This window comes from Capsicum annuum, chromosome 4 (genome assembly GCF_002878395.1).
Source record: "Capsicum annuum cultivar UCD-10X-F1 chromosome 4, UCD10Xv1.1, whole genome shotgun sequence".
Taxonomy (NCBI): domain Eukaryota; kingdom Viridiplantae; phylum Streptophyta; class Magnoliopsida; order Solanales; family Solanaceae; genus Capsicum; species Capsicum annuum.
Genome location: NC_061114.1, coordinates 224,230,834 through 224,247,131, shown reverse-complemented (window position 1 = coordinate 224,247,131; position 16,298 = coordinate 224,230,834). Strand labels below are relative to the sequence as shown.

Sequence of the window (16,298 nt, the reverse complement as noted above, 5' to 3'; positions counted from 1 at the left end):
TTGAAATCACGATATATATATATATATATATATATATATATATATATAACTTCTAAAAAAAATAATTCAGTTGAATGACTCAAACTTATTAGATATATGCAAAATGTCACCATTATGTGCTTCGAAACTAACAGGTTCACAACTACGAAGTCAACCCTGCTATACTTTTCTTCTCGGCGTCATTTTGATGTTTCCGTTTAACAACTTTTATTCGTCTCCATCAAGTATACAATTAATTAATATTGAGAATATAATAAGTCTATTGTGACAATTAAGTGTCTTACTTTCTTTTTTGGTTGGTCGTAAGTTTTCCAAGATTTGAAGCCTCCATTTATTTTTAAATTTCGTATTCAATCAAACTAAGACACTTAAATTGAACAGTGAAAGTAATTCTTCTTGCTATGGAAAATCAATGCTAAGTGTTCCTTTCATTGATTCCTTTCTGTGTATGAATGTGATCATTAGAGAATTAAGCCTTACAAACATGTACTTTCTTTATTCAAATGCCATTTGTTGATATGTGTTTACTGGATCAATTCAAACTCAAAACTCCCCCTGTTAAGTAACAGTATAGTATATAAATTCTTGCAAAGCTTTCAACTATGTGATCATTCTACTCAACAAGCGTCCTTCTTCTTCTCGTTCGCGTGCAAATATGGATCTCCGGGAATCAATCAACAACCAGACAGACGTTTCTTTCATGTTCGCTAAGCATGTTTTCTCCAATGAGATTCAAGGCGATACCAACCTAGTGCTCTCTCCTCTGTCAATTCAAATAGTTCTTGGCCTCATTGCTGCCTGCTCTAACGGACCAACTCAGGATCAGCTTCTCCGTTTCCTCAAGTCCAATTCCATTGATGAACTCAACTCTCTTTATTCACATATTGCCAATGTCGTCTTTGCTGATGGCAGCCCCAATGGAGGTCCGCGTCTGTCTGTTGCTAATGGTATTTGGATCGAACAAACGCTGCCTTTCAAGCCTTCTTTCAAGCAAGTTGTGGATAATGTTTACAAGGCTGAATCAGAGTCTGTTGATTTCATGAACAAGGTATGCCGTCGTCATTGATTTATTCAAATGTTGTTTCTTTTTCATGCTGACAAATGATAATTGGTTTTCGGGAAAAAGAAAACCGTATTAAGCAGAGCCTTGGCACAACTGTAAAGTTGCTTCCATGTGAAGAAGTGGTCACGACTCAAGCGAGAGCTTAATGCAACAAGCTTCCCTTTTTGTAAGCTTCCATCTATAAAAGAGTACAAAGTATCACACAATTAGGACAGAGATCACAGTTCTTAGCCCTTTGATGATTATAGCCTCAAGTTGTATAAATTAAATGATGTCCATGCATTAGCATTTGTTCAATTGAAAGAATGAAAACGGTTTTTTTGATAAATGAGCAAGAATAAGAGGAACAAATAGGTATGTATGACCTATTATCTTACATTCTAGCATTCCATGTTTGTCTTTGCCAATTTGATCAAGGCTGCTGAGGTCGTTGATCAAGTCAATCAATGGACTAAAATGAAGACAAATGATCTCATAAAAAAGATTCTTCATCCTGCCGATGTGGACAGCATGACAAGGCTTATCTTGGCCAATGCACTATATTTTAAAGGAGAATGGAGTGAGAAGTTTGATGCTTCAGAAACGAAAAACCATGAATTCCATCTCCTCAATGGATGGTCTATTCAAGCACCCTTCATGACTAGCGAAAATGAGCAGTATATATCAGCGTTTAATGGCTTTAAAGTGTTGAGGCTTCCTTACAAACAGGGTACAGATACGCGTTGCTTCTCAATGTATTTCATTCTCCCAGATGCACATGATGGATTACCAGCTTTATTGGACAAAATCTGTTCAGAACCTGGATGCTTAAATGACCACGTTCCGTTTAGAAAAGTTTGTGTGGGCAAGTTTCTTATCCCTAAATTCAAAATAACTTCTGGTTTGAAAGCGTCCAACATTCTGAAGGGACTTGGCCTAACGCTGCCTTTCTGCGGTGGTGGTCTCACTGAGATGGTTGATTCCCCTTTTCCTGAAAATGAAAATCTGTCCGTTTCAGAAGTTTTTCACAAGTCCTTCATTGAGGTAAATGAGGAAGGAACCGAAGCTGCAGCTGTTACCGTTACTGTACTGATGCCCCTGTGCTTGTTTGTTGAGAAGAAAACTGACTTTGTTGCGGACCATCCGTTCTTGTTCCTTGTAAGAGATGAATCTACTGGTGTGGTATTGTTCATTGGGATCGTGATGAATCCTCTTGCTGGTTAGCTTTACTGAAACAACATTAAATGAACTTGGAAAGAACGAAAGCGACGTGAATCTCTGAATTCATGTTATCACAGAAAACTTTTTATGAAACTTAGTTTTCCTCGTTATCAATAATGTTGAAGGGCTGTTGAATTAGATAATTCAAATCAACTTTGGGACAAGGAAGAAAAGGAGAAAATATAATAAGTGTCCTTAGTCCTTACTATGTATGTTGTTTTCTTAATACCATCAAATTAAAAAATTATATTGTTTTGATTTTTGACATTTGTGTTCTCAATATTTCATAGACACCAGCAGCCAAAAGAAAACTATATTTGCTTTTTTATGATTTTGATGATCTGTATTTTATCTCTCTCTCTAATGAATTAATAAGGGAAGATCAAAATATATATACATCTGCAACTGTAAAAGTATTTTTCACAGGGACCCTGCTTAACAAATATGTTATCTTGCTTTTCTCACAGGTAAGTTCGTGCCAAGTGTTCACTTTAAGTCTTCATCAGTGGAAAGAACTTTTATTTTCAATTAACATAGTCAATGAGTTAATTTCTCACAGGTCACTCAACTAACGGTTTCATCTTAGAAGGTCACTCAACTTTGTTTTGTAAGATAAAAGTCACTCAACTAATGATAATTATTTGTGAAAGTCGCTCAACTTAGTTTAATAATAAAAAGTCATTCAACTATGGTCATTTCACCTGCAAAGACACTCAAATATTGTCACCTTCACCATCACCAACAGGAGCAAAAATAGATTTATTTTCTATGATATGATATAGCCACATCCCCGGGAACAAAGAATACAATAAAGAATAGTAAGTTTGCTGAACAGTTGCTCTGCTTTTCTTAACTGTTTAGTGTGCTTGCAACGCGCTTCCCTCTAATAGCTTCCCTTTGTTTCGATTAATTATACTATTAGTATTGAATTCCCAGTAGAATTTAATATAAGTTTTCTTGTGGTTAGTCAGTGCCAGGTGTTCCCTTCATTGTTTCCTTCCTGTGTATGAATATTATCTTCATAGAATTAGGTCTTACAAACATATCTTTGTTTATGGCCATTTGTCAAAACCCCACCCTGTTAAGTAACAATATAGTATATAAATTCTTGCAAAGCTTTCAACTTTGTAATCATTCTACTCACTAAGCCCTCTCCTTCTCGTTCGCGTTCGCGTGCAAATATGGATCTCCAGGAGTCAATCACCAACCAGACTGATGTTTCTTTCATGATAGCTAAACATGTTTTCTCCAAAGAGGTTAAAGGCGATTCCAACTTGGCCTTGTCTCCTCTATCAATTCAAATAGTTCTTGGCCTCATTGCTGCCGGTTCCACGGGACCAACTCAGGATCAGCTGCTTTGTTTCCTCAAATCCAAATCAATTGATGAACTCAGCTCTCTTTATTCTCATCTCGTCAACAACATATTTCTCGATAGCAGTCCCAATGGAGGTCCTCGTCTGTCTCTCGCCAATGGTGTTTGGACCGACCAAACACTGCCTCTTAAGCCTTGTTTTAAGCAGGTTGTGGATAACGTTTACAAAGCTGCTTCAGAGTCTGTTGATTTTCAGAACAAGGTAGCTCTTTAATACTAATTTTGTATCTTTTAAGTAAAGCATATACTATGTGCTGATTCTATCATTCTGTTGTCTGTCTTACCAATTGATTAAGCCTGCTGAGGTTGTCAATCAAATCAATCAGTGGGCTAAAACGAAGACAAATGATCTCATCAAAGTGATTCTTCCTCCTGACGCAGTAAACAATATGACAAGGCTCATCTTTGTGAACGCGCTATATTTTAAAGGAGTGTGGAATGCCGAGTTCAATGCTTCAGAAACTAAATATCATAAATTCCATTTACTCAATGGAGGGTCTGTTCGAGCACCGTTCATGACTAGCAAGAATAAGCAATACATAGCGGAATTTGATGGCTTTAAAGTGTTGAGGCTTCCTTATAAACAGCGCATAGATACCCGTTGCTTCTATATGTATATAATTCTCCCTGATGCCCATGATGGATTACCAGCTTTAGTGGATAAAATCAGTTCAGAACCTGGATTCTTAAATCACCACGTTCCGCTTAGAAAAGTTAGTGTAAGCAAGTTTCTTATCCCTAAATTTAAAATAACTTTCGGGTTTGAAGCTTCCAACGTTCTAAAGGAGCTTGGCCTCACATTACCTTTCTGCGGTGGTGGTCTCACTGAGATGGTTGATTCACTTGTACCCGAAAACCTATCTGTTTCTGAGGTTTTTCACAAGTCCATCATTGAGGTAAATGAGGAAGGAACAGAAGCTACAGCGACTACGGGTTTTGTTGGTATGTTGGTCTCCTATAGTGTTGAGAAGCCGATAGATTTTGTCACGGATCATCCGTTCTTGTTCCTTATAAGAGATGAACCCACTGGTGCGGTATTGTTCATTGGGAGCCTGATGAATCCTCTAGCTGGTTAACTTACTGAAGCAACGAATAATTTGTTACTTTCTTCGTCTCAATTTTCGGTATGATTTTGTACAAAGTCTATGAATGAATGAAGTTTTTGAAATATATGATCTAGCACATCATTGACCAGTCATGTATTAAAAGGAGAATTTTAAAGTTGGATTCTAAGAGAGTAACACTATATTTGGATGGTGGTTTCTCATGGTTTTATAATGTATGGTACAGTATGGTATGGTACAGTACTATGTTTGGATAAACTGTATCATTCACTACTGTTTAATAATATTTTTTTTATTTGATTTGGTTTCTGCGTAAAAATTCTAACATATTAAGGTGGTAAGTAATATGGGGTAAAGGGTAAAATAAAAATAGAAAATATTATATGAGGGTATAGTTGGAAAAATAATTAATAAAATCATGCAAAACCACCAAATCAGTGGTTCAAAAAAATGGGCTATTCCATGATCCCTAAACCATGAAATATTACCATACCATACCATGTCTTTTAGTTTACAATCAAAACAAACATGGTTCCCATGGTAACCATACCATACCCTGGGAAACCACCATCCAAACAAGCTATAAGGGACAACTAAAAAAGGTGTGCCATAGTAATTATAACATGTCAACTATTTTGAAACGGGTATATGTTTGTAGCCCTTTGAAGTCCTTGTCCATTGTATATATTTGATTAAGGATATTTTCATTTGAATTCGAATAAAATGAGTCGAAGAGGCTCAACTATTGCCCTACAAATTATGGTGAGTTAACTCAACATAATAACTAATCACTTCTGGAATTCAAAGCCAGAGTTAATAATCATTTTCAATCATTCCCTTAATTTTTACAATATATCTTCTTTTGGAAAAAATTAAACTGAGACTTGAACTATTATAAATTCTAGAGAAAAGGTCCACTTTGCCCTTTTACCGTATAACATTACTCCATTATGCCATTCATTACACTTTGTGAGTCCACCCACACTTCTTGCTAGCAAATCCTCTAGTATTTGTAGTATACAACAGTTTCTTTTCGGCAAAAGATACAAACTGAAAAAACAAAGGCTCCTTAATAAATCATATTCAACTTAAATTCGAATTAGTCAAAACTCTAACATGAATATTGAATGGAAAACGAAAAAAAAAAAGGAGATTGACTCAAGTATCGGAGCTAAGATTTCAATAGTGTGAGAGTCATAGGCGGATCTTAACAGATTTTTCATCAGAGGACTACTACGACTACATCGTTCTACAATGGGAAGAACTTTCTTTGATAAAAATAAGAAAGCACATATATAAACTATTCTTCTTCTAGTTAGTTACAAACTTTTCTATTTGTGAAAAAAGATGAAAAATCAGAAAATCTTAACTTTTTCAGTCGTAGAGCCGAATTCAGAATTTCGTAAATTCAAAGATTCTCTTCTAGATGTGATCCTGTCTCCAAGACTCCAACAATTAGCTTGTTTTATTATAGTCTAGTTATTTGCATTCCTTCGTAAACTAAATGGAGATTGTACATTCTTCGATGGCTAGAAAATATATAAGAAATATATATATCATGATATATAGTTTTTAATCTATTGCAATTGTTGTCAAAATTTATTTTCATTAAATTTAAGTATTTGTACTTTAGTTGTCAAATTATCGCAACGTGTTTTTCTTTGGGAGTTTGAGAAAGCATATATTCAAGAGTACATAAAGCTAAAGTTGTGTTGAAAAAATACACAAATTCAAGATAAACTTTAAATTTTAACCGTGTGAAATAAAATAGTAATGGTTTTTTTACATACCTAAGCTTTAATAGATAAAATCCGTAAATTTCTTATTTACGTTAGTAGACTCATGAATTTTTGGGCATGAACATACTCTTGATATTAACCTTTGAATTAACTATGAGCTTGACTTGTTTGCTTGACTTAGAGAGGATGAGAGGAGAAGTTTTTAATTAATCTTGGATAATTAGAACGTAGGGGGTGGGGGAGAGTGGGGGTTTAGCGCACACCCAAGCGCATGGCCCATCCTCGTGCGTAGCATGCCCCATCATGAGGCATCACTCTATGCGGCGCACATCCTACAATGAGTGTGAACCAGTAGCCCACTGCACTTGGCCATGCGGCGCGAGGGCCAAGGCATGGCCTCCCACGACCACGAGCAACACATGGTCAAATTTCTCATCCTAAATTTCCTCAATGCTTCCGAGCTCACCCCCAAGCAATTTCTACTCACTTTAAGGGTCACCTAAGTTCATTTTTAAGCTAAATAGGGACATATCAAAGTACGAAATGTAACAAATGATATTTTCGTACACTTAAGCTTTAATAGATAAAATATGTAAAAACTTCACCAAACATCTTAATTTGAATATCGCTTTTTTAATTGATACTTATTTTAAAATTTAACATATATTTAATTGTGACTAATGTCATATATCCGATATCTGAAGTTTGGCTTAATAAATCTGACTTCCAATAGAGTGGGGTATTCCTCTTTTTAGCTTTTCTTTCATCTATCTTCCAAATTTCTCAGGGAAGCTTCCTGTATGCGTAAGATAAAGGAGAAAACCTCATTTCGCTTCAAATTATTTATTGATTATGTTAAGAAGAAAATATTTTTAAAAAATTAAAATCGAAAGAACAGTTTAACACCTTTTTACTCTCTTCGTTTACTTTTATTTTGTCAGTTTTTAATATGACATATTCATTAAGAAAATAATTACATACTCTCTTAGTCTCATTTTATCCGTCCCAAATTTCTTAATTTGATGTCTTATTTTACTTGTCCTACTTTATTTATCAAGAGGGACAAGTTTTTTCTTCCCATTATATCCTTAGTGTAATTGATTACTCCTTATTATTAACATTCTTGAAAAATGTTGGAAAGAAGAGTACCGTTAAAAATATAAATGGTGTTTTGGTATTAATCATCCATCAATATTGAAACTAACAACAAGACATAATTAAGAGGAGCAAAATAATAAAATTACATTACCAATCATTGTTTTCTTAATAGATGTGTCATCCCAATTTGAGACGGATAAAATAAAACGGAGGAAGTATTAGTATGACTACTTTACTATACTAACTCTATTAATTAACTTAGATAAATATATCTTGAAAATAATTTATAAAATAAGAAACTAATGTTAAGGGTAAAATAAAAAAAAAAGATATTTTTTTCTTGATGTGTGAAAATAACAATTGAAAATAAAAATTAATTAGAAAAATAATAACAAATTAAAATAAAAGGAGAGCGTAATTATTTAATTTTTTTAAAAAAAAAAAAAAAAATGAAAAGCCGAAAAACCGCTTTAGGAATGAAGATTGAAACACACGTAATTAACTTCAATAAACAATTTTTTTTGTCCTTTTGATAACGTGGTCACCTTGCTTGATTGCCATTGAGGTACAAATTCCATCCTTGTATGCTAAGTATATATTGACTTTCCACACTCTTTCAAACTTCATAAACCAGTCTCACCTACACCGTCTCTTTCTTCTTTGACTCTTCAAAATCAGCATAGCAAAAAAATGGAGCTTCAAGAATCAATCAGCAACCAAACAGACATATCCTTAACACTATCCAAACATGTTTTTTCCAACGAGGTTAATAAAGGTGACAACGCCAACATGGTGTTCTCCCCTTTGTCGATCCATGTAGTATTGGGTCTCATTGCTTCCGGTTCAAATGGCACGACCCGAGACCAGTTACTCAGTTTCCTTAAATCGAAATCTGTTGATGAAATCAACTCGCTTGCTTCTCAGCTTGTTGATGTTGTCTTTGTTGATGGTAGTGCAGTTGGTGGGCCCCGTCTTTCTGTTGCTAATAGTGTTTGGGTTGAACAGACTTTGCCTCTTAAGCATTCTTTCAAACAGATTGTCGACAATGTTTATAAGGCTGCTTCTGAGTCTGTTGATTTTCAGAACAAGGTTTGATTTTTTTTAGCCCCCAATTTTTGTATTTAGTTGTTTCGAAGATAATTGATTCATTCAGTTTTGGAAATGCTTGATGGGGTAATTATTTTATGAGGGGATTTGTTGATTTTTAGTTTATGAGCTGTTATGAGCAAATTTTGATCCCATTTAGTTCAAAGTACTTTTTTTTTTTTTTTTCATTTTTTCCCTATTTGTCGGTGGACAGAGAGTTAGTTGGTACCTGATATTGGTGTGGTGGGGTTACAGATATATCGTGGAATTAGTCGAGATGCATGTATGGGCGAAATTACAGCCAAAGATGGGGCACGCTGACTCGTAGTTTCTCTGTAAAATCAGATATTTTATGTATATATTCGATAAAGTTTGTGTAACACTATCTGTTGCCACACATGTTATAAGAAGGTTAAGTGGTGCACTTGGTTGGATATTTATTTACAGAGAGGACTAGGAATTAAGACTTAATATATTTTTACCTTCTTTTTTTAGTGGTGCACCTATGTTTTAGAAATCCTAGATTCGTCTTTAGATCCCGCACGTAAGCTGGCTCAGACACTATGGTTTAAACTACCTATTTTCCATTTTTCTCTTCTTTTTTCTTTCTGTTTTAATGGACTTTTTTTCCATTTTTTTTTTTCTTTTTTTCTTTCTGTTTTAATGGAATACTTTGTATTTATGGATTTGCCATGCTTACCAAAGATCAAGTTTTATTTAGCAGTCGATAACCAGTTAGAAAGGTGGATACAGTATAAACTGAAATAATAGAAATATCGTGATTTTGATCTTTGTTAAGTTAGCTTAGTGGAGTAATTGTAGGAAAATTATTTATTTCAATTTATTGTGTATTTGAAAAAAAGGGGAAGACAAAAAGAAAAAAAAAAGTCATTGTTCTTTTTAAATTTGCCATTTGGCTATGTAGTTGTATGGAAAAGAGCCAAAGTTAACTTCTCCTTTGAATGATAAACAAGTGTTTTAACACTTGTAATTACATAGATTGGAGAATGAATCATTCTCATTTATATATATATAAATGCCTCTTAGTTCATAATTTTGTAGTAAGGAAAAACACGTTCCACAGAGTTTATTGTTCAATTTTCAGTTTTAACTCTTCTTACTTTATTATATTTTGGTCTTTATTAGTTATATCAGATATAAATTAACTTGTTGGTATTTGTATTAATAGTTTTGTTGATTCTCGTATCCTCTAAATATTTAGAGAAGTGCTTGTTTAAACCTGGGGAAACATTTCACACCGCTGAAATAGTTTCTTAGGACAGTGCCTAGCACGACTCAAGTATAATAAATATATATATGCACTGTAATATTTTTGTACAGTTAGTATTATCAAAATAATATTTTGTTAACAATTTTATCGTAGTAGTATTATTTTTTCTTTGTTCCCCAACAATCTAAGAAACTATGGCATATAATTGTGATCTTAAGACCGTTGATAATACTGATGTTGGTGTTGCTCTGGCTGCTTCCATTCCAATCAATTTATCAGGAGGTTATGGTACTGTAGAATACAGGTATGAAAATAAACTTGGTTACATGCCTAATGCATCTCAATGCAAGAGAGTATGTGAAAGAAATGACAATCCCGCCAAGTCAAAAATAAATTTGATTGAAACGGATGATATAATTATTGCGGTCATTTCAGAAATGAATATTGAGACTAATGTGAGAAATTGGGTGGTAGACTCTGGTGCTACACGACACATTTGTATAAATAGAAATGATTTTATATCATACGCCCAAGTTGAGAAAGAAGAAGAAATTATTTATCTAGGGATTTATCTAGGGACCTCAAGAACTGTTCAAGTTTTTGGAAAAGGCAAAGTTCTTCTTAAACTCACATCTGGTAAAACCTTGGCATTGAGTAATGTATTGTATGTTCCTAATATCAGAATTAATTTGCTTTCTGTGGCATTATTAGGAAAAGTTGGAATAAAAGTTGTGTTTGAAAATAATGAGGTCATATTAACTAAGAATGATATTCTTATTGGAAATGGATTTTGTAATCATGGGCTTTATGTATTTAATATTATCAGTGATATGCATCAGTTTCTGTTTATATGACTGAGTCTATTTCTTTATGGCATATTAGATTAGGACATGTTAATATTAAATATGTAAAGAATATGCAATCACTTGGTTTAATTTCTGATTTGGGTTCAAGTAATTTTGATAAATGTTAAATATGTGCTGAAACTAAAATTACTAAAAAGTCATATCTTTCAGTTAATAGAGAATCTGAATTGTTATTTTTGATCCACACTGATTTGGGCGATTTAAAACAAACTATGACTAGAGGTGGTAAAAGATATTATGTGACGTTTATTGATGATTTCTCTAGATTTACTAAGTTGTATCTGCTTAGAAATAAGAATGATGCATTTGATGCTTTTGTGTCTTATAAATCTGAAGTTGAAAATCAGCTTAGTAGAAAAATCAAGAGAATTAGATCTGATAGAGGTGGAGAATATGTAGCTTTGAATAGTTTTTGTGAAAAAGAAGGTATTATTCATGAAGTTACTCCGCCTTATTCTCCCGAGTCTAATGGTGTAACTGAGAGGAAGAATAAGACATTGAAAGAAATGTTGAATTCTATGCTAATTAGCTTTTGTGCACCTGATAATTTGTGGGGTGAAGCTATTTTGTCTGTATGTCATTTACAGAATAGAATTCCTCATAAAAGAACTGACAAAACCCTTTATGAGTTGTGGAAAGGTTATAAGCCTAATTTAAAATATTTAAAAGTGTGGGGTTGTCTTGCTAAAGTTCTTCTTCCTGAACCTAAAAAGAGAAAAATAGGTGCAAAAACTGTTGATTGCATGCTTATTGGATATGCTGAACATAGTGCTGCATACAGATTTCTTGTCTTGAAAAGTGATGTACTTGATGTTAATACTATAATTGATACAAAAAATGCTGAATTCTTTGAACATATTTTCCCACTATGTGATAAAATCTCTCATGCACCTGTTGAAAGAGAAAATGAATCTACCTCTAATACTGAGAAACTGAGGAGTAAAAGGCCTAGAAAAGAGTATTTTTCTTATGGAAATGATTTTTAGACTTTTCTTGTTGATAATGAACCATCAAATTATTTTGAAGTTGTATCTTCTTCTGATGCTAAATTTTGAAAAGAGGCAATAAAAGTTGAACTTGATTCAATTATGAAAAATAATACATGGGTTTTAATTAATTTACCCCCTGGTGCAAAACCAATTGGTTGTAAATGAATTTTAAAAAAAATAACTTAATGCGGATAGATCTTTAGATAAATATAAAGCTCGATTAGTAGCGAAAGGATTTACTCAAAAGCAAAATGTTGATTATTTTGATACATTTGCACCAGTAACAATATTGCTTCGATTCGAATATTAATTGCTTTAGCATCAATTCATAAACTGTTTATCCATCAAATGGATGTAAAAACAGCTTTCTTAAATGGTGATTTAGAAGAAGAAATTTATATAACCTGAAGGATGTGTAATTTTCGGAAAAGAAAACAAAGTTTGTAAATTAATTAAATCTCTTTATGGCCTTAAACAAGCTCCTAAATAGTGGCATGAGAAATTTGATCAAGTCTTAATAAAAGACGGTTTTTCTTCTGTTGAGGTAGATAAGTGTGTTTATACAAAAGTAGTAGACAGTGATGTTGTGATAATTTGTTTATATGTTGATGATATGCTTATATTTGATACATGTATAAATATTATGGAACGTACTAAATTATTTTTGTCTACTAACTTTGATATGAAAGATCTGGGTGAAGTGAATATGATATTGGGAATTAAAGTTATAAGGAGTGAAGATGGTATAATATTGTCACAAGAACATTATGTGAAAAGACTTCTAAAAAAGTTTGAATTTTGGGAGGTAATTCCTGTAGCCACTCCTTATGATGCTAATTCTAAATTAAAAAAGAATAATGGTGACCCAGTTGCTTAGTCTAAGTATGCACAGATCATTGGGAGTCTAATGCATTTAATGAATTTTACTAGGCCTGATATAGTCTATGCTGTGTGTAGATTGAGTAGATATACTCATAATCCCAATAATGAGCATTGGTCTGCATTAATGCGATTGATGAAATATTTGAAAGGAACTGTGAATTGTGGTATATTGTATAATGGATTTCCTTCTGCTTTAGAAGGGTATTGTAATGCAAATTGGATCTCTGATTCAGACGAGACTAAATCCACTAGTGGTTATTTGTTCACCTTTGGTGGCGGTGCAATATCATGGAGATCAGCTAAGTAGACGATCATTGCTAGATCAACTATGGAATAAGAGTTTGTGGCTCTGGAGTTACTGAGGTTGAATGGCTAAGAAATTTCTTAGCAAATATCCTTTTAAAAAGGATGATCTGTTGCCTCATAGTCCTTTGAAAAAGGATGATCTGTTGACTAATATCCTTTTAAAGAAGGATGATCTGTTGTCTAATATCCCTTTAAAAAGGGATGATCTGATGTCTCCTGTGTATATACACTGTGATTGTCAAGCCGCAATTGCTATTGCGAAGAATAAATCTTATAGTTGTAAGAGTAGACATATGAAGTTGAGGCATGATGTTGTTAAGCAATTGCCGAGAGATGGAATAATTTCCATTGATTTTGTGAAATCAGAATTGAATTCGGCCGATTCTCTGACTAAACCTATGGGAAGAAAATTAATTCTTCAAACCTCAAAAGAGATGGGGTTAAGGCCAATATGATTGTCAATAGAGATGGTAACCCAACCTATGTGATTGGAGATTCCATAAAGTAGGTTCATATGGGTAATAACAAGTCAATATTGACTCTGCGCACTTCTTGAGAGTGTTTGAACTGCTACTAAAATGGAGGGATGAGTTATCAAATCTTAATGAATTCATAATCCTTGCGGGTGGTGTATTTAAGGCAGTATACACTTGATGAATTCACCTATATGAGAAGTGGAATGAGGCCGTTCCTATGAGACTTTTGGCCTTAGTCTCTAGAGCTCTTATGAATATCAGGCGCGCGCATGGCCTATTGGCGCAAAACCGCGTTAAACAACAAAACTACGGTCGAAATGTGATTGATAAAATCTCTGGCTTACAACAAGAATTATTCGGTTCATAGAAATAGTATATTTCACCGGTAACTCTGTAAGTTAAATTTAATTGGTCTAAGTTTGGTTCATAGTCCAGAAGACACCAAACCTACTGCATTTTGTCCATGCAAATCCAACAAGTTAAAATGTTTTTTTAATAAATTATTTTGAAATAATGTGGGGATTGTAGGAAAATTATTTATTTCAAAATAATTTATTGTGTATTTGAAAAAAAGGGGAAGACAAAAAAAAAAAAAAAAAGTCATTGTCATGGAAAATAAGAAGTGTTACATAATGTTTTTAAATTTGCCATTTGGCTATGTAGTTGTATGGAAAAGAGCCAAAGTTAACTTCTCCTTTGAATGATAAACAAGTGTTTTAACACTTGTAATTACATAGATTGGAGAATGAATCATTCTCATTTATATATATATATAAATGCCTCGTTCATAATTTTGTAGTAAGGAAAAACACGTTCCACAGAGTTTATTGTTCAATTTTCAGTTTTAACTCTTCTTACTTTATTATATTTTGGTCTTTATTAGTTATATCAGATATAAATTAACTTGTTGGTATTTTTATTAATAGTTTTGTTGATTCCTGTATCCTCTAAATATTTAGAGAAGTGCTTATTTAATCCTGGGGAAACATTTCACACCGCTGAAATAATTTGTTTCTTAGGACAGTGCCTGGTACGACTCAAGTATAATAAATATATATACACTTTAATATTTTTGTACAGTTAGTATTATCAAAATAATATTTTGTTAACAGTTGTATCGTAGTAGTATTATTTTTTCTTTATTCCCCAACAGTAATGTGGTGAATGGATGATGAACTAGGCTACTGGAAGTAAGAAATTTCAACAGCAGCAACAACATACCTAGTGTAACCCCACAAGTGGGGTATGGGAAGGGGAGGTAGAGAGGTTTTCAATAGACACTCGGAAATTACAAAGCACTGGAAGTGATAGTTTCATTATAAAATGCTCCTACTCCAGTGGAGCTAGGTTTTTGGTAATTGTCAATTGCTAGACCTTCAAATATCTTTTGATGAGTAGGACCAGCCAAGGTGGTCTTATTTCTCATTTTGTTACATGTGAAATTCAGTGCGCTTAATGTTTATGCTCGAAGGATTTGCATTTCTACTTTTAGCTAAGATAGAACTTGGTGCATCAGATTTTTGGCTTTGGAAATTTTGCACCTTAGGCTTTATCTTTGTGTGTACCTCTCCTTTTTAGCTGGGGATGGAAGTGTGAATTGATGGGGTTGCGTTTATGCATTTAAATTGCTGATAAACAGCAGGCCAATGAATGTTGTCTCATACATTTTCATTATACTTGTCATTCACTATTGTCTCCAAGTACTGATTGAAGGAATTCTTCATTCATTGCTTAAAACTGGCTATACTCTTCTGAACTGTTCTGTTTCTCTGCAACCTTAGCATGGATAGTTATACTGACTTATGAACTTTAGTCACAAAAAAGAATCCTTTCGCTTAAATGTTATTACAATGTTTTGATATTTTATAGGCTGTTGAGGTTGCCAGTCAAGTGAATCAATGGGCTGAAAACAAAACAAGCGGGCTTATCAAAGAAATTCTTCCAGCTGGCTCAGTTGACAGTTCAACCAGACTTGTGTTTGCAAATGCATTGTATTTTAAAGGAGCCTGGGATGAGAAGTTTGATGCATCAGTGACCAAGGAAAGTGAGTTCCACCTTCTCAATGGGACATCTATTCAAGTGCCATTCATGACTAGCAAGAAGAAGCAATATGTAAAAGCTTTTGATGGTTTCAAGGTGCTGGGCCTTCCGTATAAACAGGGTGAGGATAGGCGTCGTTTCTCCATGTACTTCTTTCTGCCTGACGCGAATGATGGACTGCCAGCTTTGGTAGACAAGGTCAGTTCCGAATCCCAATTCTTGGAGCGACACCTACCATATCAGAAGGTTGGAGTTGGTGAATTTCGTATCCCCAAATTTAAAATATCATTTGGGTTTGAAGCTTCTAACGTTCTGAAAGGGCTTGGCGTGGTATTGCCTTTCTCTGGTGATGGCCTCACAGAGATGGTGGACTCCCCTGTTGGCAGTAACCTTTATGTTTCTAGCATCTTTCACAAGTCCTTTATTGAGGTAAATGAAGAGGGAACAGAAGCTGCAGCTGCAGCTGCTGGTGTCGTTAAACTAAGAGCATTGATGGTGGATGAAAAAGTAGACTTTGTTGCCGATCATCCGTATCTCTTCCTGATTAGAGAAGATGTGACGGGCGTGGTACTTTTTGTTGGTAGTGTGCTTAATCCTCTCGCAGAGTAAGCCATATTCCACTATGTATATGGAGGCTTATGTATGTTGTTTGCGTCTTTTTGTATTGCATGGACTTCTTTGGTGCCCAGAGTTAGCTCAAACTGCCTTTTTATCTTATCAAGGAGTGTTTCACGTACCATTCAAGAATCCCTCTTCTTTCAGATATTGTGAGTAAATTTGTCAACTACTCTTCGTACGATTGAAGTCAGTGTAACTTGTATGCCCTGCAGTGTACTTTGAAATAATTGACATCAAAGGTTCTATCTAATACTTGAGTTTCCAGTTA

The 16,298-nt window shown here is 34.0% G+C and overlaps 3 protein-coding genes across 3 annotated transcripts; all 3 read left to right on the top strand.

Moving 5' to 3' along the window:
* Window positions 1–119: 119 nt before the first annotated feature.
* On the top strand, window positions 120–2,530 carry LOC107869435 (serpin-ZX-like). Its single transcript, XM_016715972.2, has 2 exons — window positions 120–1,048; window positions 1,481–2,530. Exons 1-2 carry the CDS (start codon window positions 656–658, stop codon window positions 2,264–2,266), a joined length of 1,179 nt encoding a protein of 392 aa, XP_016571458.2. The 5' UTR covers window positions 120–655; the 3' UTR covers window positions 2,267–2,530.
* A 406-nt stretch (window positions 2,531–2,936) lies between these two features.
* On the top strand, window positions 2,937–4,896 carry LOC107867115 (serpin-ZX-like). Its single transcript, XM_047411196.1, has 2 exons — window positions 2,937–3,837; window positions 3,932–4,896. Exons 1-2 carry the CDS (start codon window positions 3,445–3,447, stop codon window positions 4,709–4,711), a joined length of 1,173 nt encoding a protein of 390 aa, XP_047267152.1. The 5' UTR covers window positions 2,937–3,444; the 3' UTR covers window positions 4,712–4,896.
* Window positions 4,897–7,986: 3,090 nt separating this feature from the next.
* LOC107867113 (serpin-ZX) lies at window positions 7,987–16,298 on the top strand. Its single transcript, XM_016713226.2, has 2 exons — window positions 7,987–8,625; window positions 15,242–16,298. Exons 1-2 carry the CDS (start codon window positions 8,227–8,229, stop codon window positions 16,019–16,021), a joined length of 1,179 nt encoding a protein of 392 aa, XP_016568712.1. The 5' UTR covers window positions 7,987–8,226; the 3' UTR covers window positions 16,022–16,298.

Bases quoted from the DNA above. Each gene is read 5' to 3' on its own strand.
- LOC107869435 (XM_016715972.2), top strand. From the start codon at position 656: ATGGATCTCCGGGAATCAATCAACAACCAGACAGACGTTTCTTTCATG. The intron at 1,049-1,480 runs GTATGCCGTCGT...AATTTGATCAAG, and splicing joins CTGTTGATTTCATGAACAAG to GCTGCTGAGGTCGTTGATCA.
- LOC107867115 (XM_047411196.1), top strand. From the start codon at position 3,445: ATGGATCTCCAGGAGTCAATCACCAACCAGACTGATGTTTCTTTCATG. The intron at 3,838-3,931 runs GTAGCTCTTTAA...CAATTGATTAAG, and splicing joins CTGTTGATTTTCAGAACAAG to CCTGCTGAGGTTGTCAATCA.
- LOC107867113 (XM_016713226.2), top strand. From the start codon at position 8,227: ATGGAGCTTCAAGAATCAATCAGCAACCAAACAGACATATCCTTAACA. The intron at 8,626-15,241 runs GTTTGATTTTTT...GATATTTTATAG, and splicing joins CTGTTGATTTTCAGAACAAG to GCTGTTGAGGTTGCCAGTCA.